Raw genomic sequence first — 24,961 nt, forward strand, 5'->3', positions numbered from 1 at the left:
AGACCAGGCGACGAGGTAGATTCCTGCGCATGGCTGTTCACGTTCCCCTCCCCGTCTCCCCTGCAGTTACTGTTCCCGAGTTCAGTATCCTGGGCTGGTGCGCGCGGAGCTAGGATGGGGCGGCTGGGCGGGACGGAGCCGCGGGGCGCAGGTGAGGGGCGAAGGACACCAGCGCCTGGCGAGAGGGTGGATGGGGCTGCGGGCGGCACCGTTGCCATGGCAGGTGAATCCGGAGGCTGGGTGGAGCTGTTTTCTCTGCGGGGAGGAGGGCAGAGGGCAGCCTGGCCCCTGGGCATCTCCCCTCGGCTGCACCCTTTGAAACAGGACTGTGCCTGCATCCACAAACCATTCGCTCCGGATTAGGCGCCCATCTTTTTGTAAGATCGTTCACAAACTGCTACGAAAGAGGCTCCCATGGAGCTTCTTTTTCTTCTCGCTCTTCCATCTAACATTCATCTTTGCGAACTGCACGCCCCGTGACAAGCTGGAGAAGCGGTTCTTAGGCACGGGGGGCGGGTGATGGAGGAGGTGGGCGATCTGTGGAGAAGGGGTGGCTGCAGTCTGAACAGTTTCTTTCTTTCTTTCATTCAGGGTTAGGATGCAATCCTATGCATGTTTAGACAGAAAAAAAGTCCCACAACTCCCAGCATTCCCCAGCCAGCTATGCTAGAAGTGGTAGGACCTTTTTCTGTCTAAACATGCATAGGCTTGTGCCCTTAGGGGCTTCTTCATGCTGGGCTTAGCCATGAGCTGTGGATTCCCTGTTCTGCTTTGCTTGAGCGTGACTCCCCGTGGCAAAGTTGTCTCCACTTAACCAAAATTAAGTTTTGGTTGCCTGTAATACCTGTGTATTATTATTACCTGTGTATTATTATTTAGCATGTGGTTGCTAAAGGGTGAAACATAAGAGTCACAATTAATAAATAACAGCAGTGATGACGATGTTGATAATGATGACGACGATGTCACATTTATCCAACTCTTCCTCTGAGGTGCTCTGGGTTGTGTTCCTGGATATGGGTTACCCCACCACAAGGCAGTGAAGTAGGTAAGCCTAAGAGAGAGCCTAACCTGGTCCCAAGTTACCCAGTCACACTTAAGAGTGTTGTCTAGGATGTCAGTAGACTGAATCTTCTTGCCCAGTAGAGGGTAGAGCCGTCTGTTGAAATCATTGTTCAGCTTTATAGTGCAATAGAGTCAAGTTCACAGGAGCCTTACAATAATAAATGGTTGCATTTTGTGTGTGTTTGTTTTGTTGTAGTTTAAGTGATCCATAGGAAAGAGAGCACATTTCTCATTACTGTGAAAGAAGATTGGTGCATGGGTGTTGTGCTGAACTTCAGCCATGGCTCACTTGAGGGAATTTGCCAATCAGGTAAGTGAGAATTGGAAGTTATTCCTAAACCAAACGAAATCAGACTGAAGCACTCCAACAAACAAAACGTCCATGCTGTATGAGAACTTGACCAAGGTACATATAGTCTTGAGTACATTCCCACTAAAGTGATCCTGCTTGACGACTAGTCAGTTTCCTGATAGCATCAGGAAGAGCAGAATTGGCTCTTTTAAAATTAGAATTGCAAAGATGTAGAACATCTCTTCCTCTGCCCCTTGTTTTCTTCATAAAGGTGTGCAGGGATGGAAGCTTGCAGAAGACAGCTCCCTCACCCCTCTCTAAGGAAAGCATGGCCAGAGCTGCATGCGCTACCTAATTGTGCTCAAGTGTAGAATTTGGTACATGGCACAAAACTCAGTATCCTTAGAATCTCAGCAGCTGTCATTGCATTTCTGGTCTTTCCAAGGCTTGATCACCTTGGAAATCTCAGAAGCTGGAGGAGGGGAGCAGGATATTTCTTTGCTGTTCCCTATGGTTAAAACACAAAAACATTATGTGGCATAAGCAAATACATACGCACTTGATTACATAATTTATACAAGACACAGAATTTAGATGGTCCTGGTGCAGAAAAAATGGGGTGAGCACAGTGGAATGTCTAGGGAACAGTTGACCTTTCTATCAAAACTAGATTTACAGTGGGCATCCGATGTCCTTGAGGTAGCAAGGCACACTCTCTAGTTGACATCAATCAGATAATTGGTCTGATAACTAGGGTATAAATCCATTTCCCACCAAATGCTACAAAAATAATAGTTCTTAGGTTTTGGCTTTAATCAACGTGACAGCTGTTCTATGGTAACAAATTCCAGAAGGGTAACCATGTTAGTTTGTTGCCACAATCTATTTTATTTGTTACATTTAGTTATTTGTTAAACTTATATTCCACCTTTTCCTCCAAGGAGCCCAAGGCGGTGTACATGATCGCCCTTCTCTCCATTTTATTCTCACAACAACCCTGTAAGGTAGGTTAGGCTGAGAGTCAGTGACTGGCTCAAAGTCACCCAGTGAGCTTGATGGCTGAGTGGGGATTTGAACCTGGATCTCCCCAGTCCTACTCCAACATTCTAACCACTACAGCACGTGGGCTCTTTGTAGTAGTTTTGTTGCACCATCTTTTCGTCATTTTTGCATCCTTCTAGTATTTTAGAAAAGTTGGGTGCCGTATAGTTCTCAGAACTGGTATTGGAAAGACGTCTTCCTTTTACACAGTATTTCAGTATCAGTATAATTCTGATTCCTCTGAAGCATCCAGATTTGGTTACTCATAAAAGATGAAATGTTCTTCCACACAAGTCCAATATTTGTGCATGAATTCTTTTGTGTCCAAAGTTTGGGCTGTCTTGTCAGTTCCTCACACCTATTCCACATTGCCCTGGAGCATTACTGAATCTCAGGTGAGCAAAGCATTGTCTTTCTGCAAGATGTGGGCTTGCCCTACCATTGAAACTGACTTGCACATTGAACTGGCATAGCAACATGGTGTGCAATCCTATAAGAGGTGGAGAAACAGACAATTATTCACAAAGTGGAGAACAGGTACATTTGGGTTGGGTCCCTGGCTCATATACTTTAAATACTAAGTGATACATGTTTGTACTGGGAGGCTTGTACTTTGCTCTTGATTTGGGTCTTTCTTTATTCCCAAGGCTAGGGTTGATGAGTAAAATGTGGAAATTGAGACTTTGTGTGAAATACTGCTTCAATTTTAATCACTCCATAGTGCAATCCCCTTTATTTTTACCACTACAATGTCTGTGGTAGGAACAAGAGGTCAGGAGTATCTTGTCAAGTACAAGGGGCCAGGGAGCATCTTTGAGGGAAGACAGTTGAGCAGTGTTCAGTCAGGATCATTTGAGATCACAGGCCAGGATAGATTCACTGGATGTTTTCACCCACTTTGCTAGGCAGCATCATCCTACAGTCCTCTTTATATGTGCCTTTTTACCTGATCTTTTTTTCCCTACCGCTTTCCATAAAAGATAATGTTTCCTTGGATTCCTCTACCACTTTTTTCTCACACTTACGAGATGTTGTTTACTTCCTCTCCTCAGTCTTTTGTGCTCCAGCTCTGTGGCCCTTGCTCTCTTTCCCCTCTCTCACTCCCATTTTGTTTCCTATATTTCTAGCTTGTATTTGCTCATAGGCATGTGGTGTTTGGGCATTGCTGTGGAGAAACAAGGATGTTTAGTTGTCTTCACAACAGAAGAGGGCAAAGAACCCTGTTAGAGTAGTGTGCAAATCAAGTGTGAAGCATGCTGTTTGGGGGCATGTGAGGTTGTTGTAGGACAAGTTGTTTATCTCTTGCACCCTGTCCAAAGGTTTCTTAATGGCATCATATCAGTTTAATTATGCATGTTAAGAGCAGTTGTCTTTTACAATCTCAGGTAGAGCAGGAACCGAAACAGGTGTGGCCCTTGTTGATGACACATTTCTAGGGGAGTCTGTAGTATAACTTCTCAAAGCAGCACACCTACTGGGCGTTGAAACCTCATAAGCAAGGAAGTGTATAACCTGGCCTTAAAAAAAAAAATTCTGAACCAAGGAAGGTTGAATCAGTATATATTATTCAGAAAGATAATTTACATATTTTGGTATAGTTCTGCCTCTCCTGTTTCTTTATTACTGTAAAGATTTGTACTCTGCCTTTCGATCAAATGATCTCCAAGGCGTGGTTTACAATGGTTTACAACAGATAATCTTAGTAGTGGTGAGGGCATGATGATAAAGACCCTGGCTCTGTAGCATTGCTGCTGCCACCGCTGTTCTTGCAAGGCCTTTGGCAAACCTGGGAAAAATAGCAAACTATCCCCACACCTCAAGTGTGCTTCAAGGGAGCACTGGATGTAATGGTCACTGCAGGGTGAGGCTTCTCCTCTCACAGCCAGATGGAATGAAGCTCTTGCCTCTTCTCTTGGTGATGGGGCAGCCAGGAAAGGGGTGTGTGCATGAGAGAGCAATATTAAATCCTCTCCCCAGCTTCCTGGTTTCCATGGGTAGCCGTGTTAGTGTATTGCAGAAAAAACAACGAAGAGTCTTGTGACACCTTAAAGACTAACCATTTTATTCTGGCATAAGCTTTCGTGGACTATAGTCCACTTTATCAGATGCATTTGATGAAGTGGGTTACAGTCCACAAAAGCTTGTGCCAAAATAAATTAGTTTTTAAGGTGCCACAAGACTCTTGGTTGTTTCAGCTTTCTGGTGTTCCTGCTCCTTATAGGGCTTGTGGCAAGCCCAGGAAAAATGATCCCTGACCCTAAAAGTGGGTACTGAGCAAGGAGCTGCAAAAAGTAGTGAAGCCTCATCCCTAACTACTGGGGCTTCTAGTTATCACCTATTCCCCACCAGCTTCTGAGATTTTACCTTGTATTGCCCACATATTTTTCAAGTCTATATTTGCACTCAAAAGGCTAGGAACTTCCCTTTTAAAATCTGAAAGGCTGAATTCTGCAGCATTTCAGATTATGTTCATAAATGTTACCACCTTCGTTAACTGCTTTTCTTCTGCAGAATCTTTTAAAAGTAAAAATGTTTAACCTGAGATTCCATCATAGGAAATGCATGCTCTCTCTCTCTCTCTCTCTCTCTCTCTCTCAATTTAGTTCTAATGGCAAGCCGTAATTGTTCCTATTTTAAACACCAATGCTTTTCTGTCAATAGTCACTCTGGAACTGTCTAGTAAATGTGCTTATTGAGTCAGGTTGTTGCCTCAACTCACCATTCATTAAATATATTGGGGGGATGAGTCAGGAAAACTTGAACTCACCATCCATTTCTGTTCTCAGGGGTTTGGGGATGGAGCAGTCTTTACTTTTAGGAAGCACCTCCTCTTGGTTGACAGACAAGGCTTCCAGAAAGAATGACATGAAGAGAAAGGGTTTCTCCCTCAGCTCCCAGACCAAACTTGGAGCCTGGAAGAAAGCCCCTTAGCCCTAGTCAGTGAATACACATGCACACACTAACACACATACAGAGGGAAAAAAACATTCAGTACTATAAACCCATCTAAGTGAATGCCCAGCACCACATCTAGCAAATTCCATATGTTAATTATGCATTGGAGAAGTACCTTGTTTTGTCTGTTGTGAATGCTTATCCCTTTTTATTGGATGATCCTGAGTTGTCATAATATGGAAGAGAGAGAGAAACTTCTTCATCTGCTTCCTCCACAACATGAACAATTCGTAGGATTTATTGGGCGCCTTAGGACTTCTTAGGTGCCTTTATAGCGAGGTGAGTCCTATGCCTAAATCATAAGTTGACTTTAACAGAAGATGAGTCAGTAATGGGGAAAGCACTGCTCTGCTATCTAGAGTGTTAGGATGTGCTTTGGGTGTTTGACTGTCTGTCTCTCTTTTTTCACCCACCCACCCCGGCCTCAGCACTCTCGGGTTGATCCAGAGGAACTGTTCACCAAGCTGGAGAGGATTGGTAAAGGGTCATTCGGGGAGGTATACAAAGGAATTGACAACCGTACCAAGGAGGTGGTCGCAATCAAGATAATTGACCTTGAGGAAGCAGAGGATGAGATTGAGGATATCCAGCAGGAGATAACAGTACTCAGTCAGTGTGACAGTCCCTACATCACCCGTTACTATGGCTCCTACTTGAAGGTAACTGAAGCAACCAGGGCAGTCTGGATTGCAACGTCTGTGGTGCAAATTACCAGTGAACAATGTTGCAGCTTATCTACTGAAATGGGTAAAAGTGTTTAGTGGGTGGAGTTTGCTGCATGGTAGTGTTTGGGTTTTTTGTTCTGTTCTTTGGAAGAGATTGAGGGTGCCAGGGTGTCAAAATAATCTACTATTGCAAGATAAAAGACCAAGCTACATGATCAGGGCAAACACATGGTGCAGCCCTTCATAGACTTATAGCCTCAGCCTGTAGTTGGGAGATCGCATATTCGAATACTCCCCCATACAAAATCTCCCTACACATAAGTAGCTGTGTAAGGGAGAAAGCTAAGCTAGAACTCTTCTCCCTGACACACCAATTCTCTGCATACAGGAGTTTTTTATATAGGGAAGCATCCAGACATGACTTCATCACAACCACCTGCAGTCTTAAATGGTATTGTCTGTCTAGAGCTGTACTGTGCGATTATTCATGTAATTTATCTCTAGGAGTAACAAATTACTATCAAAATATAGCTCATGATGTTACTGGACCATCCAGGTCTCATTCTGGTACTTGGGAGCTGTACCAGAGATACAGGGCTGAGAAATGTATCTCTGTGTTTCTCCCGCTCCTTCTAAGGCAAACCCAGATGGACTTGGAGTCAATTTAATCTCAAAACAGCTCGCGTAGCCCTCAACCATCTCCTTGTCTGATTCACAGGGCACTAAACTGTGGATAATCATGGAGTACTTGGGAGGTGGCTCAGCACTGGATCTAGTAAGTATCTTTGTTGTTCAGTTCTGCTCCCTTATCGACCATTCAGCCTGGAATATAGAATTTAATTCAGTATTGGTTCCAGGAGCTATGATTTAAACTCTTCATTCAGAACTGCTGTATTCTGTAGACTCTGAGGGGTTTTGTTCAACAAAATACATTTGAGTCGAGTGGCTTACATATGGACATCTCAGAATTATTCCACAACTGGAGTGCAATATGGGGTGGGGATGCTCTCGGTTCCTGCTTCACTTTGTATATAAGTACATGCATACGCAATTGGCTCATGTTGCATTCCTCTCTCTTTTTCTCCAATCACCGAATGAAGGATTGTGCCAGACATCCAAGGTTAAACTTTGTGAAGCAGGGGAGACTGGGCAACTTTTTTTTGGTAAGTCTGAATTCCCGAAAGCAACTCACTCACTCCCTGACTGTCTTTTTACCCTCTCCTTGCAGCTCAAGCCTGGCCCCTTGGAGGAGACCTACATTGCTACCATCCTGCGAGAAATTCTAAAGGGTTTGGACTACCTTCACTGTGAGAGAAAAATTCACAGAGACATCAAAGGTCAGGCGTGCAAAATACACACCTCTGTTCGTTTTTGGCAGTTCACCTTTGAGACCAGTGAAACCATGACTGCTATTTGTTTGCACTGATATTCTCAGGTGGGAATAATTAAACCTTAAACCAAGGAGTCAGGATTCTGGCTCAAATCTATGGACCTATCAGTAATCTGAAGAACACCAGCCCTTTTTTTTTTAAAGGGACAAGTTTCATGGTTGTGAAAGGGGAGGGGGGAGCTTAAATGAGACCAGTGTCTGCTACAGGGGTGGAGACAAGAGGAAGTTTGGTTTCCAAGAGTCAGATAAGATAGTAGGATTTCATCATTCTGCAGAAATCCCTGACTCTGCCTGCTGACTATGAATGTGGCTGTTTGAATTGTGAAATCTGTAGGAGCATATGAGCCAGTAGTAAAATAATCTATATAAGTTACTTGAATTCAGCATGATGGTGTTTGTTACAGTTTTGAATCCACTTACTGTCGTAAAGCCCTACTGAAGTGAATGATTTCGCTTCATAGAGAGGATTCTTCAGTTGGCCAATTTAAATAATCACTGTTTTTTGCCGGGATTTGTAGTGTGTGTGTGTGTGTGTGTACGCATGCGCACGTGTGTTCAGTTACTCCCAATCTATGTACATTATAGTTCTTGTGGTTGGTGATCTTTATATAAAGGCTTTGAAGAACAATAAAAGGCAGGGCCGGTGCCCCCAAATGCTTGCAATGGCGTTTCCAATATGATACAGAAAAGAGAAGGAGTAAAGCAGGAGAGGAAACTGAAAATAGAGAATGAAGTGGGGTTAAACAAGACTTTGTAGTTTACACAGGGCAACAACATAACCCCATTGAACTACTTGTGAAGGGATAAGGCAGGCTTCTTCAGCTTGGCACCCCCCAGATGTTTTGAACGACAACGCCCAACATTCCTGGCCATTGGCTGTGCTGGCTGGGGCTGATGGGAGCTCAAGTCCAACAACATCAGAAGGGCATCAGGTTGGGGAAAGCTGGTGTAAGGGATTGGGAACAGTGGTGGGAAAGAGGACTGAGCCAGCTTTCTGAATGTGTTTTGCCTCCATCTGTGCAGTTGCTTAAGGCACTATTCCTGTCTTCCCCTCTGCCAACCTTGGAACGAACATAAAACTGTTTTCCAGGGCTTCAGAAAGGCATCTTATTGCAAGAGAGAGCACTGTACAACCCCTTTGATTCAGGTTCCTCTATGACTTTTTTGTGTGAACAGCTGCCAATGTACTACTTTCGGAGCAAGGGGATGTGAAACTAGCTGACTTTGGCGTGGCTGGCCAACTGACAGACACTCAAATCAAGAGGAACACCTTTGTTGGGACTCCCTTTTGGATGGCACCCGAAGTCATCAAGCAGTCAGCCTATGACTTCAAGGTGAGCTGAGAGGAGCCGGAGAAGGCATACAAGTCCCATCAGCTGGAATGCATGTCATGTTATCTCATCAGGTGTTTGCCCTGTGTTAGAAAGAACAAAGGGTGCATGTAGATGTTTATCTTTGAGAGGTTGGTGCAGGTTTCCCTGCGCAGGTACATCCCACTTAGCATAGCCTGTGTGGTAGCTGTGGCTGCTCCTGTTTTGCTCCTTCTGTCTGCAGCAGTGGGTTGAACGCATTAGCAGAATACTTTTCCCACCCCACCCCAAGGTACATCTTCTATTGATTCATCATCAGACTCTGGTTATCTTTGGAAGCCGTGCCTAGGTATTTGGGGGTGATTCTCTCTTTTGAATTCTCACAGGTTGTACGTTTGCCTGTGTGTTCAGCCATAGCTTGTACATCTTTTTGTATGTTCCCTCATTTTTCTTTGTGGCTAGCAAACTGCGCCACACTTCGGCACTGTAAAAATGCATGCTTTTCTACTCTTGCTGGGCTCGCATGCTCATCCCACAGCTCATCTCTTTAGGAACATGCATGTCCTTCTCTGTAGTCTTTAAATGAGAAAGATACATTCAGTGTTACAGACAGCTAATGTTTCCATTACGCTCCAAGAGTTTTCACTGCTCCGTGTCATGACCCTGAGCAGTGAGAGGCTCTGCTATACCACTTTTCATCAGGTCAGAGATCCTAGGCCTTCCCAGTTAGTTATGAGAATGGGTGATGACTCTTTGCTAAAGGGAGGATAGGCAGCAGAGGAAGGAAAATGTCTATATTTCTGTGCCTTTGGCTCAGTTCACTCTGAACTTGCTTTTCATCCCATGTATCAGGACATCCTCATGCTGCCAAGTCCACCATGCACACCAGTAGCCACTTAGTATCCCCTTCAGTTTTCTATCAGAAAAGAGCATGCTTATAAGGGATGTGTATATGTTTAAACATACACTTTTGCAATTAAAAAAGATCAAATTCACAATGGAAGTGCAGGGTGCTATACTCAAATAAAAATGCTATGAGCAAACTTTTATAGGCACACTGTGTCAAGTATAAAAAAAATATCCAGGTCTATGGTATAACCCACTCAATTTAGGGTGCAATCCTATGGGGATAGGCGGCTGCCTCTGAACTCAGAGGTGACTGCCTATCCAATGCAGGGCAGGAGAAGCACGGAGTGGATTGTCTCCTCTGTGTTTCTCCTGCCCTGCATTTGTGGCTGGACAGCCAATTTCAGCTGTCCAGCTGCGGGAAGTTGGAGTGGTGACAGTGGCGGCTGGACGACACATAGGATGTGTCATACTGGCATTTCTCCCCTCCCCTCCCCTAGAAATGCACCTTTTACGCCGCTCCACACTGCTCTTACAAGTTTGGGGCCATTCCACACTGCCTACGAGGCAGTGCAGGAAAGGGGGGAAGGTCAGCTTTCAGGGAACCAACCTCGGAGAGCGGGCTCCGAGATTGGTTCCCGGAAACTGACGTATCTTATGGCCATCTAGCGGCCATAGGATTGCTCCCTTAAGCACACATTAAAGCAGTCAATAGTTATCCCTCTAAACCAAAGGTGGTAAACTAGTGGCCTGTGGGTTAGATGTCCATTGGGCCTTCCTGACTGGTGCCTCCCCCCTTGCCTCCCCCACAGCAGTTAGGCTTCTAAAAAGCCTTCCACCGGAGGCAATGGGAGGCTTTTTTCAAGCCTAATTGCAGCATGAGGGTGGAACTGACTCCAGCAAAATTGCCTCTCCAGTTGTAATGCCTCCCACATGCTGCCATTAGGCTTGAAAAGGCCTCCCATTGCATTCAATGGGAGGCCATTACAAGCCTAATTGCTGCACAGGGGCTAGGAGGTCTGAGTGTGAGAAAGAGACTGTGTAGTGTGTGTAGCTTTGGCCTGGTCCACTAGGTTACCTATGAGAGATGAGAGCAGGGGAGAAAAAGGTTCCCTATCCCTGTTCTAATCTAAGAGCTGCCTGTTCACAACTTGTGATTGAATCTTAGCTGCACTTGCTGCAAATAAGGCTATCATCTTATTAGTGTAATTCAGGAAAGAGATCCGTTTGAATTTGGCTGGCCACCCAGCCTTTTTGATCAAGTACACACCCAGTAGTGGCTCTCACAGGCCACTGTACAAGGAACTGTCAGGAACGCAATGTGTAAATTCTTCCACTTTTCCTGTCCCAGAGGCATAAGCGTTTCTCCACCGCAACATTGCTATGTTGCCCAGATTTCACTATTGTGTCCATATTTTGAAGTTGGAGAGCACAAAACGCTTTCTGTAGGGTGCAAGATTTCAAATCCAAGAGATAGTAAGGTTGATTACAGGACTGCTGATTAATAAATAGAGAGGTTTGAGGTGTGTGGATGTGGCAGCTCTCCATTTCTTCTTGCTGTCCAATGGCCGACACTCTTGACCTTCACGAGCGCCTTTACTTCTAGTAAATCTTAGCTTTGTAAGAACTTTCTTGCTCAGCCATACCTGTTTAAGATCCCATGGATCTATCAACCATAAATAACTCTCCCTTGGTAATTTCATTTAGACACAGATTAGAGAGGCGCCCACATGGTAAGCACACATTTGTCATTCACTAACTTGCACACAGAAGTAGGATCACTCTGGGACATGTGTGAATGATTGAGTCTCTAGATGAGTCCCCTTTTCCTATGAATTGGGACCAAAGCTCATGTCTATGTAGTGCTGGCCTCTATGTGCCAGACTAATTCAGTGTGTCCTAAGTTCATTCTCTTTCATTTTTCTTCCAGGCAGATATTTGGTCCCTTGGCATTACTGCTATTGAACTGGCAAAGGGAGAGCCTCCGAATTCCGACTTGCACCCTATGAGAGTTCTCTTCCTGATTCCCAAAAACAACCCTCCAACACTGGAGGGACACCACAGTAAGCCGTTTAAGGAATTTGTGGAAGCCTGCCTTAACAAGGACCCCAGATTTGTAAGTGTTGTTCCTGCCTCTTCTTGTAAGCAGAGCCTGGGGATTAGGTCAGAGATCTCGTGAGTGTCAGTAAACCTGACAGCCACCAGTTAGTAGAGCTCTCAATGCTAGATTATTGGAGATGAACCAACAGGAAAAGGCACAGCAGGCCTGGGTCATCTTCAAAATGAAGACTCCTCAAAAAACCAGTGGCTGCCTACTTTTTTTCTTATGGCTTCAGCCAGCTAAAGCACCTTGTCTTGTCTCCTGTTTTTGCACAGAGGCCCACTGCAAAGGAATTGCTAAAGCACAAATTTATCACACGTTACACCAAGAAAACATCATTTCTCATGGAGCTCATTGACCGGTACAAACGCTGGAAGTCAGAGGGGCATGGCGAGGATTCCAGCTCGGACGACTCGGACATGTAAGTGTTTCTCCTGTTTCCCCTCCTTCCTCTTCCTCTTCCCATCCCCCCACCCCCACCCCTGATTAAGATAATTCACATCTCAGCTGCTACCAAGAAAGGTCTCTGCATAGCATAAATTGAGCTCTGGACAAATAACATCTGCAAAAGATATATATTATATTTATAGTGGACCTAATGACAGTTTCAATGTGGCTTGTTGGGGAGGGGAGATGGGAGCAAAAATGATGAGAGTTGCCACGCTGGCTGCTTCCATAAAAAAAAAGATAACAGAAGAGAGACAAGGATTATGAGTGTTCAGTTCGGGGGAGTGAGTTGGGCACTTACTGGGGAAAGGGGGAGCTCTGTGCATTTGGTACCGAGTGCATTGAAGTCTCTTGATACACTGGCTGGGAAGCGGCAGACACTGAACTAATTGTGAGAAAGTGGGACTAAACTGGACACCAGCAATTGGGGAAGTCTGCTCCCCCAAATCTTGGCCTGTGCATAGCTTCCTGTACTTAATGCTGTCTTTGGATATGAGCTCTGTATCTCTTTATTTCTAGTGATGGAGATGCAGATGAGCGAGATCAGGGACCCATCTGGACTTTCCCACCAACCATTCGCCCCAATTCCCTGAACAAGCTGCACAAAGGGATGCCTCATCATGGGTCCCAAAAGGTAAGTTTGTTTCCAGTGCAGCAGAGGAACAGGAATCCAAGCTAGCGGGGAGTCTGCAGGAATTTTCTCCCATGGCCCTGATATTTCAACATAGCTTGATTTGGCATTTGGGACCTGTGCTTACTCTGCCCTGGTTTTTGTTGTCCTTGAGGATTCCCTTTTAAGAAACCCAGCTGTAATATAGGATCTTTGCCAAGAGTGGTAATTCTGCTCTTAATTTGATACCAGAAAATGGTATTGTACAGAGGTAGACAATCTGGTGCCCTCCAGATGTTTTTCTATTACAACTTCCATAATCCAAGCCAGCATTTGTGAACCACCCAGAGAGTTTCGGCTATTGGGCGGTATAGAAATAAAATAAATAAAATCATCAATTCTCAGGGACTAAGGGAGTTGTAAGCCAAAACATCTGAAGGGCACCAGTTTTCACACACCTGCTATACAACTATGCTCCCTGCAAATATATCTGCTTTAGGCTCTTCCTGGAGCCAGAGCAGGAGCTGCTGAGAGTCTGCAGCAGAAACTAAAAGGTTCTTAATGGCTGCTGTCTCCATTTCGTTTGTCAATAGAAAGCATTTTCATGGTCAAAGAGAAAATAACTGGTTGAAAGGAGGGCACAGGGTAACATTGACAGGCAACCTTCCTTCTTCCCTTTTCTAGCCTGTTGAACCCATCAAGCGGCAGCCACGGTCACAGTGTCTCTCTACTCTCGTACGTCCTGTGTTTGGAGAGGTGAGGCAATGGCAGGGTCTGACTTCTTTATATATACCTGTCTATAACATGTGAAGGGCTTTGCTGAGTAACTGGATGTTGGGTTAAGATAGATTAGGAAGCATCGGGGCAGAAACTGAAGAACAGGCAATGTGTGTGTGATCCCACAGTGAGAAATGAGATGCATTTCCCACTTTTTTGCTCATAGTCCATTGCTTGCAACAGGTTCTCAGCTTCTGCCAGTTCTGCCAAGCTATGCCTTGTGATATATAGGGCTATAGCTTGCCCTATCTTCTGCCCCCGTTTCGGTATTTGAATGGCTGTGGCTCACAATTCTAAACATGTTGGGGCCAAACTAGAGATGATGGAGCAGCCATGAGTATTTTCCCCCCACATCTGGTCCATTCACACGCATGACATGGACAGTGCAGGTGAGGGGAACAAAACCCTGCCCCTTTCCCTGCCTTACCTTGCTGCGCTCTGTTCAAGCAGTTTTCTCTCCAGCCCTGCTCACTGGGCTGGGAGAAACGTGCTTGTAACAAAGGAATGCAGGGGAGGAGGCAGGGTGCCCCTCTGTGCTTGGAAAAAAATAGACCCTCTCCTCTGCTTTATATGTAGGAAGACACATGAATGCACATGGCTGCTCCATGACATCTAGTTTGGCTATTGCACATCCTGCTTTTCGGAGCTGAGGATTTAAGAAGCTGCCAGGTATTGTATGGCCGCGTTCGGATGTCAGAATAACCCATGGTGGCTTACTCACAGTAGCTTAGTTTTTAAATAGTCCACAGTGCCTCGCTACACGACTGGGCTAATAAGCTACTGTGAGTAAATTATTAAGCCACTCAGCTACTGTATGTAATTTCACACACACACACACACACACACACACACACACACCCTGCCCCCTGTCCTGCTGCAGTTCTCCTGCCTAAGCAGTGGCATTGTTTCACCTGTAAAGTGCTGGAAATTTGCAAGATCTGGACAAAATGTCATACACAGCCTCCCCCGATCAGGAGGCACCCGATCCACCATCAAAACCTGGCGCAAATACCCCAGGGGAGTGAAAATCCCAAGTGCAGCAAAAAGAGTGTGGTGCCTAGAAAACTTTGGGGGTTTGCAGGATTGGGACCAAACTCCACACATAGCCTCCCTTACTCAGGAGGCACCCAACGCACCCTCAGAATCCAGGGCCCTGACACTGACAGCAGCGAAAATTTAAGGTGGCTATAAAACCTTAGAGGTTTGCAGGATTGGGACCAAGCTTCATAGAGATGTAATGTTCATTCGCTAAAGTGCAATTCTCCCCATAGCCATTGCTGGCAAAGACGCTTTAATGTCTTCCCAATACGGCAACTGCGAATTCGCATTTGAAGCTTGGTCCTGATCCTGCAAACCCCCAAGATTTTCTAGCCCCCCACCTTTTTGCAGCACTTCAGATTTTCACTCCCCTGGGGTAATTGCATAGGGTTTTGATGATGGATTGGGTGTCTCCTGACTAGGAGAGGATGTGTAAGAAGTTTGGTCCTGATCCTGCAAACCTCCAAGGTTTTCTAGCCACCTTGGATTTTTGCTGCTGCCAGGGCACAGGGTTTTGATGATGCATCGGTTGCCTCCTCAGTAGCGAAGGCTGGCTATGAGATTTGGTCCTGATCCTGTTCATCCCCCCCCCCCCATTTACACTGCTGGCTTGGTCGCTTTAATGTGTTCCTAAGTGCTAAGCCAGTGAAGAGCCAGCAGCAGCAGTTTTGACCGCTCTTCCCGCAGAACCCTGTTGTTGTTGTGTCCGACTCTTCGTGACCCCATGGACCATAGCACGCCAGGCTGTCCTGTCCTCCACTCTCTCCCGGAGTGTGCTCAAGTTCATATTCATTGCATCGGTGATGCTATCTAGCCATCTCATCCTCTGCCGTCCCCTTCTCCTTTTGCCTTCAATCTTCCCCAGCATCAGGGTCTTTTCCAGTGTGTTTTCTCTTCGCATTACGTGGCCAAAATATCTGAGCTTCAGCTTCAGTATCTGTGCTTCCAATGAGCAGTCAGGGTTGATTTCCTTTAGGATGGACTGATTTGACCTCCTTGCAGTCCAGGGGACTCGTAAGAGTCTTCTCCAGCACCACAGTTCGAACACATCAATTCTTCGGCGCTCAGCCTTCCTTATAGTCCAGCTCTCACAGCCATACGTTACTACTGGGAAAACCATAGCTTTGATTATACGAACCTTTGTTGGCAAGGTGATGTCTCTGCTTCTTACTATGCTGTCTAGGTTTGCCATAGCTTTCCTCCAAAGGAGCAAGCGTCTCTTAATTTCATGGCTACAGTCACCGTCTGCGGTGATTTTGGAGCCCAAGAAAATAAAATCTGTCACTGCTTCCATTTCTTCCCCTTCTATATGCCAGGAAGTGATGGGGCCAGATGCCATGATCTTCGTTTTTTTAATGTTGAGTTTCAAACCAGCTTTTGCAGTCTCCACTTTCACCCTCAACAAGAGGCTGTTTAGATCCTCTTCGCTTTCTGCCATTAGGGTGGTACCGTCTGCGTATCTGAGGTTGTTGATAATTCTCCCGGCAATCTTAATCCTGACCTGTGATTCATCCAACCCGGCGTTTCTCATGATGTACTCTGCATATAAATTAAATAAGCAGGGCGACAATATGCAGCCTTGTCGTACTCCTTTCCCAATTTTGAACCACTCAGTTGTTCCATGTCCGGTTCTTACTGTTGCTTCTTGACCCTCGTACAGGTTTCTCAGGAGACAGGTAAGGTGGTCTGGTACTCCCATCTCTTTAAGAATTTGCCACAGTTTGTTGTGATCCACACAATCAAAGGCTTTAGCGTAGTCAATGAAGCAGAAATAGACGTTTTTCTGGAATTCTCCTGCTTTCTCCACGATCCAGCGAATGTTGGCGATTTGATCTCTAGTTCCTCTGCCTCTTTGAAACCCAGCTTGTACTTCCGGTAGTTCTCGGTTCACATACTGCTGAAGCCTAGCTTGTAGGATTTTGAGCATCACCTTGCTGGCATGTGAAATGAGTGCAATTGTATGGTAGTTTGAACACTCTTTGGCATTGCCCTTCTTTGGAATTGGAATGTAAACTGACCTTTTCCAGTGTTGTGGTCACTGTTGAGTGCTCCAAATTTGTTGGCATATTGAGTGCAGCACTTTAACAGCATCATCTTTTAGGATCTTAAATAGCTCAGCTGGAATACTGTCATCTCTGCTAGCTTTGTTGTTAGTAATGCTTCCTAAGGCCCACTTGACTTCACTCTCGAGGATGTCCGGCTCAAGTTCAGTGACCGCACTATCATGGCTATCAGGGACATGAAGATCTTTCCTGTATAGTTCTTCTGTGTATTCTTTCCACCTCTTCTTAATGTCATCTGCTTCTGTTAGGTCCCTGCCTTCTTTGTCCTTTATCATGCCCGTCTTTGCACAAAACGTTCCCTTGAGATCTCCGATTTTCTTGAAAAGATCTCTAGTCTTTCCCATTCTATTGTTTTCCTCAATTTCTTTGCATTGTTCATTTAAGAAGGCCTTCTTGTCTCTCCTTGCTATTATCTGGAAATCTGCATTCAGTTGTCCCATTGTGACTGCCAGATGACATAACCCACAATGGGTTAAATAACTCCCTCTGCAGACCATGGGTTATCAGAGTGGGTTATTGGCCAAATAAGCCATTGTGGGTCAAAAAACTCCCACCAGATGACACAATAACCCATGATGGGTTAATTAAGCCATTGTGGCTTAATCAAGCCATCATGGGTTATCTTGACATCCGAACCTAGTCTTATGTGTGTGACATGTTTGTATGTAATGAGTGCAATCCAGCAAAATTCATAATCTCTCACATCACAGCTTTCCCATTAATTGTTGTGAAAAGTGGAATTACCTCATGCTTACAGGGCTTTACCTTTTTGTCCCATAGTTCTTCTGGACTGTGATGTCTTTAGTTCAATACAAAGTAACATGCTTTTAAGGAGAAAACACTCAAAACCAAATTAAGCAGTTGGTACGAATCAACTCACATAATAGATGTATGCATGTTGTAAACCTTCAGGCTACTCTGATGGCTTGTTTGGCTTTATGGTAGGTGCTTTTCTATGTACTTTAGCAAAAGTGATTTCCATCCACCAGGGGGACTAAGAATACACATTGTTGTTTTTTCTCCCAGACTGTTAGCATTAAGTTTTGCCTTGTTCTGCATCCTGATGAGGTGGGAGGCAGCTTGAACTCCACAAAGGACAACTAGGTTGATCCCTGGATTACAAGCCAGGATCTGTGAGGACAGGTCAAAGCCACTTAATTTGTACAGCTGATGAAGGGGAGAGTTATTAAGCCAGATAGGTTTTAAGTTATAAAATGATTGCTCTTATCAATAAAGGCTTTTGCTTTCAGCTTTGCTCTGAGGCTAGCTGTGCTATCTCTAGAGAAATTCTTACAATGCAGCCTGACTGGAGCAGAAGTTCTTCTACAGTTTAAACTCCAAGAGGGTTACTGAAACAAAGTAGGAGATTCCAAGGAATATGCTGTGTTGTGGGTGGGAAACCCACGCTGTCACCACTGAGCACTATATTTTTAATGGAACAACGAGGCTCAACTTTATCATGTTTGCATTGTTATACAGAGGTTGGTCTAGACTTCTGCCTTAAACTCCAAGTTTAGGATTGCAATCAAAGGGTTGGATCCAGACTAAGTCATACTTAGAGCAGACCCAATGAAATCAATGGGGTTTAAGTTAGTCATGACTAAAGGTTGTATCTACTGCTAGTCCTACTTAGACACATTGAAATGACTGAGAAAAGTTAAACGAACGTTGTATATAACCGTTAAGGCTGGCTCCAGCCTAAAACTTGCTATCTAAACTTTGCTGAATGATCTTGGTTGCAAAATGTGGTTGGTGATTGTTTTAATCTATGGAGAAGGAAGACATGTGGTGTTCTGGGCAGGGGTGAGGTGGGAAGTAATACGTGCATAGAGTATGAGTATTATAAAGAGGGGCACTGATTGCAAAGGAGACATCCTGCTCCCTAGCCTCTACATTCTTTAACCACAATGGATAAAGTTGCTCTCTGTAGCTGTTGCTTTGAATTTGCCAGCCTGGGGTGAGATATCACTTGAGTGTTTTATTCAAGCAGTACTAGCTGTACCCGTTGCAAAAAACTTCACAACCATGTGTGTGTAACTTATGATTTAGTAACTTCGTTAATCAGCTGTTTTACCCCATCTTCAGATTTCACAACTTTGTATTAAATTTGTATCAAAACTGTTAGAGATAGACTGGTACAGTAAGCAAGAAAGTTGTTCAGTTCTGAAAGCTTTTTCAAAATTAAAAAAGACCCACGGAAATCGCTATGACCCATGGTTTTGGAGTCATACATAATAGAAGAACATGTTTCCAATTATTTTGATGAAATTAGCACAAAAAGTGATTTGGGGTATTTTCCGCCGAATCTGTGTGGTAAATGCTTTAATGAAAAAGAAATTATGTAAATTTGGCCGAGTGGAACTCAAGATTTTGATTGCTAAAGAAATCACTTCACATTTTAATATATATATCACATGGTGAAGGATTTCATAATGGACGCACACATAAAGAATTCAAAGTGCTAATTCAAGTACTAAACATTTTTGCCATTCTGCATCTTCGATTAGTAAATTACTCGCTTGAGCTGCTCCTTTAAAAGTATCACAGACTACCCTATTATATGTTCTGATATCTTAGTAACTGGTGGCACCAACAATGTATAGTAATCTAAGAAAATATCTTTATGTATCTGAAGGAGATACAATGTACATTCTCCCTAGACAGGCACTGGGATTGCGTACATCAGGGATACAGACTCTCACTCAGGGGCCAAATCCAGCCCACTTGGGGTCCCAATCCAGCCCTTCAGGGTTCTGCAGATGGCCACATACCCTTTTCCCTGACCACCGATTATTTGGTGGTTCCCGGCTTTTGTGCAGTTTTGTCCATGTTCTAAAAGGTTGAAATGCTTCTCCTAAGGCCTAGTGACTGTCAGTTAAGACGCTTAAGCTACAATAGCCTGGTATTTTTGGTCTTTTGACCCCTTCCCTTTGGCTCCGCTCACTGCTGGAATGCGGCCGCCAAGAGCTTCTCCGAAATGGAATTTGGCCCTCGGTCTGAAAAAGGTTCAGCACCCTTGGCATACATTCTTCAGCATACAGAACTTCTGGTCCGAGGGCCAAATGTGGACCTCCAGGCTCTTCCGAGGCCACGTCCCTTCATTGGCCCCACTCCAGGTTACCAATATTTACTACAATTATTGATTCCTTCCAACTACAAAGGGGGGCTTATGTATGTTGGGGAAGGAGAATGCCTGGATGCAAATAGTTTTTTCCCCCGTTGCACGCTGGACAAAATTAAGAGTCAGTTCTGTAGCTCCACCCATTTTTGCTCTGGCTCCACCCACTGCTGGAATGTGGTGTGTGTATGGGGAAACCCCGGACAGGTTTTGACTGAGATAACATGGACCTTAACAGGAAAAAGTCTCCCACCCCACCTGTTCAATAAGTACAGTGTTGGAGTTAAAATTGGGTGGTACCAGGCTATATACTCAGTGGAGCACATACCCCCCAGCCTTTCTTGGGAATATGCTTGTTCATATGGAGCATGACCTGCAATAGCAATGGTGGAGAGCATACATAGATAGGCATCGCAAGGTAATCGTATTGCAATACAGTGAGAAGTGAGACTGTGTCTAATTAAAAACTTTGACATTTAATTATCGATGTTTCAACTAATTTTTAAAAATTGAATTATTTTTCTGCAATTCTAGACATCGGCGGCTTTCATTTGAGACCATTCTGAATTCAATCGATAATGTTTTGGGGTTGAAACGGAGTGAACAAAAATTCGTGCTCTGTATTAATATACAGATGTTTGGTTCTTCTTCGTGGTCTCTGTGTATCACACACATGGGCTCTGCACCTGCGCGGAGCCTCGATTTGGGAAACGTCTATAGCTGAGGAATTTTGGCGGGAACCCTTCCCCCACCATCGCACTGCACATGCTCCAGCGGGTTCCTGCCCGATCCCTCAGTTCTTCGTCAACTGCTGTTGTGACAGCACTCGACACTCTTTTGACTGTGCTGAAGCGCAATTTCTTTGCTTTCCCCTGCCTGCCTGTCTGTCTGTTCTTCATTTCTACAGTACTCCTCTCTGTACTGTTTTTCCGTTTTAAATTGTTTTTTTTTAAATTGTTTTCTTTATTTCAAGTCTTCAGTGATCATTTTGATTGTGGCGTGTTTTAGGGCATATGGCCATTAAGGCCTCTTTTCAGAAGTGCATCCGCTGTGGGGGTAAGCTGCCACCCACTGATGAGCATTCTTTGTGCCTTCTCTGTTTGGGTGAAGGACAAGCCGTTGAGTCTTGCCACCACTGCATGTCGTTTAGTAGACAGGCACAAAAAAACAGTCTCGAGGCAATTCTTTGGGAGAAGGCTTTAAAGGCGTCTGACGACGACGCCCCCCAACCTATGGCGTCATTGTTGGATCAACCGACCACCAAGGCTACAGCAGTAGATAAGCTTCCTCGGGTGGAGAGACTGGAGAAGTCAGCGCACTCACCTTCTCAGTCAGCTCCAGCTCTAACCATGGGCCGTCCTGACTCTCCTACCCCAGGGCGCTCTTCGGCAGTTTCTCTGGCAAAGATGTTACTGAAAAAGGCACTGGCTTCTCAGTCTTCTGAGGTCCAAAAGAAAAAGAAGGGAAGGAGTCAAAAAGCTTCTCTTTCCAGTGAAGACTACCACTCACTTACTGACACCCCTTCCAATGTTAGACTCGCCAATTCCAGTGGCTTGTGACCCCTTGGAATCAACATCAGTACAGGTACTGATAGTGTCTATTTCAGAAGGGGAAATAAGAGACTAGACACAGACTTGGGATCGAGGAGACTGGTCCAATATGTGGACATATCTACCGTGAGCTCCCCCCCCCCCCAAACACTTTGCTCTGCCTACTTGTGTGGGAGCAAAGGAGCGCCTGGTTTTTGGCAGACACATTATCAGGACAGGTCTAGGTCTCCCCACTCCAAATGGGAGAATTGGATTGATCTCTCCCCCCGAGACATTGCTATGATTGGGGTGGCTGGAATTATTATCGACCCCATCATTATCCTTACACCAATTTGCTTAGGTCTAGGTCTCCCCACTCCAAATGGGAGAATCGGATTGATCTCTCCCCCCGAGACATTGCTATAATTGGGGCGGCTGGAATTATTATCGACCCCATCATTATCCTTATGGCCAATTTGTTTACCCAGGAGACCAGCGACAACACCAGGAATTCTCCCAATCAGCTTCCCTCTCTTGGCCACCCATTGCAGAGAGTCTTATGCCACTGCCTGTTATGAGGGTGCTGCCTCCTGTATGGCCGTTCCCTGCACCGAGATTCTCTCCAGCTGACCGTTTCTAAGAATTCTGATATGCAGAAAGTGGATGAGCATAGCGCTCCTTCTCCACTGCCTCAAGATAGGTCTCCTAGGCGTGGCGACTGAGATCTTCAACCTAGCTCTTCTTGCTCCCCAGGAGAAGATTACCAATCAGACTCTACTTTGGTTTCATCTGTTGCTCCGGCAAATCTTGTCGCCCGATGGCACTGTGGGTTTGCAGGACCTATCGTCGCCTTCGGAGGATATGGGTCATTTTTCTGAACAAGTTTCTAGGCAATGGCCACTACATAAGCTCTTACATGAAGCAAACAACTGGGTGCATTAGAGAATAGTGCTGGATAGTTGACTGTTTACCCTGACAAGTGTTGCCAACATCCACAAGGCTGTTCAAGAGAAATGGAAACTCACACCCTGTTCTTAAACCCATCCATATGAAAGTAAATGTCAGTGGTGTCAAGTAAGTGAGCTTAGTATTGCAGCTGTAGGCCCTTTTGGAATTGCCCATATTCTAGAGCAGGGGTGGCCAGAAGGTAGATTGTGATCTACTGGTAGATCTGGATGATTTGCAGTACATTAGCAAGGGTTTCCAATTCCCAATTGTTTAACAACAGCAACAGCGGAATTACTTTTTTCACATAAATTAGGCTGCTGAAATGGAGAAAGCTTGGAGTAACCAGGAAAGGGCTGTGAGCACAGGTCAGTTCTGATATTGAAAACAAATCTGTAGGCTCAGAATGTAATCAGAGGCATCCTGTTGTTTAATTCTAAGTATACGTCTCTTGCATCTGGCCCTGGCTGGTGGATCTTGGGACTGTAGGAGAAAACAAAGTGGATCCGACAAGCCTGAAGTCTGCTCACTCATGTTGTTATAGGCATGTTATTGGAAAAACATACTACTTTATAACTATGCCAATGAATTCTGTTGGCTCCAACAAAAACGAATGTTAGTAATTCTGTGCTGCTGCTACTGCTAAGACCTTTCTCCTGTTCCAACAATTTACTAACTCTTAACTTCTTGGCAGCTCAAAGACAAGCACAAGCAGACTGGAGGCAATGTAGGAGCCATGGAAGAACTGGAGAATGCTTTTAGCTTAGCTGAGGAGTCTTGTCCAGGAATCTCTGACAAACTAATTGCACACATGGTGGAGCGAGTGCAAAGGTGAGCGGTGAGGACTGTTAACTTGACCAGATGTATCTTTGGTATGGAAGACGGGTAGTGAGGCATAGAAGAAACCAGCCCTACACCCTTCCCCAGTGCACGTTCCCCTTGTAATATTGTTCTTAGCTTGGGCCTAAGACATAACTGTATGCTTTAAACCTCAGACTCTCCTAAAGTCAGCTGTCTGGTATTCAGGTAGAATGGTGAAATCTAAATCCACGTTGGCAACTGAACACAGAACCAGGAAGTGGCCATTAATCTGGGCCAGTTGGGTTAAGCACAGTCTTTGGTGTTTGGCTTAAGGCCATCCTTTTGAAGAAAGGATGGCCTAAGATATGAGGATGACAGTAGAGTTCACTATGAAGAAGCCTGGCAAATTTCTTTTGTCCCCCCCTCTCTCTCAGGTTCTCACACAGCAGGAACCACCTGACTTCAGCACGCTGAGGAGTTTTCTCTTTGTTACTCATAGAAGAGTGGCTTTTCCCCCCAGCTCCATAAGAACTGCATCTTGAATCCATCACCATCTGCTGTTGGATGTTAACATTGTGCTACGGATTCTCAGACATTTCAGAGCCTTTGTATGTGTGTTTCATGACCACCTAGGATGGGATTTGCAATACAAATTATCATGGACTACTTTGCAGAGCCCTAGGAGGGTAATTTCTACAGTGTATTTCATGGAGGTTTTTAATTATATCCAATTTTTCTCAGGTCAGACCTTGTTTCAAAGCAAAATCCTGACTGCTGGAAAAATGGAAATCCTTAGGCAAACACATTCCAGAAGGGAAGTGGGATTGTGGTAGCTCCCTGCTCTGGCCAGAGGCGAAGTATATGTGAGCATACTGATCAGCAAGGAGGGGCTATCACCATCCAGTGAGATGGGCATATATGCTGGTGCTACTCGAGAGTTTTGTTTCAAATTTCTCCTCAGCTAATAGAACAAGAACATTGGGCTAGCAGTTGCTGAGAAAAGTGAAGCTTTCCTCCTCTTTCTCCTGTCTGTCCACTTACTCCTTTTTGGAGGTAGGTTTGACTGCTGCTGTATTCTGTACTAACCCATGTTTCATTGACTAGAGCTTGGTGCAGATGTGCTCCTACTCTATCTAGGCCTTTTTCTCCTACTTAGTATCTTGAGTATGAACACACTCATACCAAGTTCAAATAATTTGGCAGAGTATTATGTACTTGTTAAAGAGGGAAGCTAAATGCTTAACTACTCCTGCAGCTTAGAGAAGGGGTGGGGGTCTAACCAAAGTCTTCAAACTTTGTAGAGGTTTGTTATTCAGTGATATTTGGCTAAGATTTTCAGTTAAACTGAAATATGTGTGGTGCCAAGAGCTGGAGAAAGTCATAGCTGACGTTCTCAAAACATATCCCGTGTTTCTCTCTCAACTGTTCACCCCATTTTGGACTTTTACTTGTGTCCAAATTGCTAATGGGCATTATCTCTGATTCTTGCTGACAAGTACCCTATACCCTATCATATCTTAAGCATCTGAGACTTCAACTAGTTCTTCCTCTGTAGCAGTAACAAGCTGGAATTAATCATTTTGAAGTGTCATTTCCTAAATGTTTAGACTCAGTCAGCAGTATGGATGTCTTCCTTTGAGAAAGGCATCTTACAAGCTGCAGCTGCTTCTTCTCTGTCTTGCTTATGGATAGCAGAGTAGAGAACATGGGTAGGAAGATGAAGAATCCATTTACCTTTACCCTTATCTTCCAGGACTGCTTACAAAGCAGATGGGAACATTGTACAAAGGGAAAACAGGAAGCTGCTACTTTATGCTATTTATAAAAGGTACCTTGCATTAGCTCACACAATGTCACCAGAAAGCTCTTAAAAGTGTCTCCAGTATTCAAAGCAACAATGTCTTAGTTTTCAAATGAGCAATGAGAGGGATCTACCACTTCCAATAAAATTAATTTGTCAAGTAAAAG

The 24,961-nt window shown here is 44.6% G+C and overlaps 1 protein-coding gene across 3 annotated transcripts; it reads left to right on the forward strand.

Moving 5' to 3' along the window:
- On the forward strand, positions 1-24,957 carry STK25 (serine/threonine kinase 25). 3 transcript variants are annotated; one of them, XM_084847013.1, is made up of 14 exons: positions 84-151; positions 1,262-1,375; positions 2,299-2,361; positions 5,588-5,632; positions 5,782-6,012; positions 6,737-6,793; positions 7,247-7,355; positions 8,585-8,742; positions 11,495-11,680; positions 11,941-12,086; positions 12,632-12,746; positions 13,407-13,478; positions 22,887-23,023; positions 23,428-24,957. In XM_084847013.1, exons 2-14 carry the CDS (start codon positions 1,346-1,348, stop codon positions 23,465-23,467), a joined length of 1,389 nt encoding a protein of 462 aa, XP_084703139.1. In that variant the 5' UTR covers positions 84-151; positions 1,262-1,345; the 3' UTR covers positions 23,468-24,957. The 3 variants fall into 3 exon arrangements, with proteins under 3 accessions (XP_084703141.1, XP_084703140.1, XP_084703139.1); XM_084847014.1 differs by lacking the exon at positions 5,588-5,632 and having other exon boundaries at positions 57-151; XM_084847015.1 differs by lacking the exons at positions 2,299-2,361; positions 5,588-5,632 and having other exon boundaries at positions 1-151.
- The last annotated feature ends 4 nt before the right edge of the window (positions 24,958-24,961 follow it).

This window comes from Heloderma suspectum, chromosome 3, assembly GCF_057233095.1.
Source record: "Heloderma suspectum isolate Gila_16-S chromosome 3, 16-S_ref, whole genome shotgun sequence".
NCBI lineage: Eukaryota > Metazoa > Chordata > Lepidosauria > Squamata > Helodermatidae > Heloderma > Heloderma suspectum.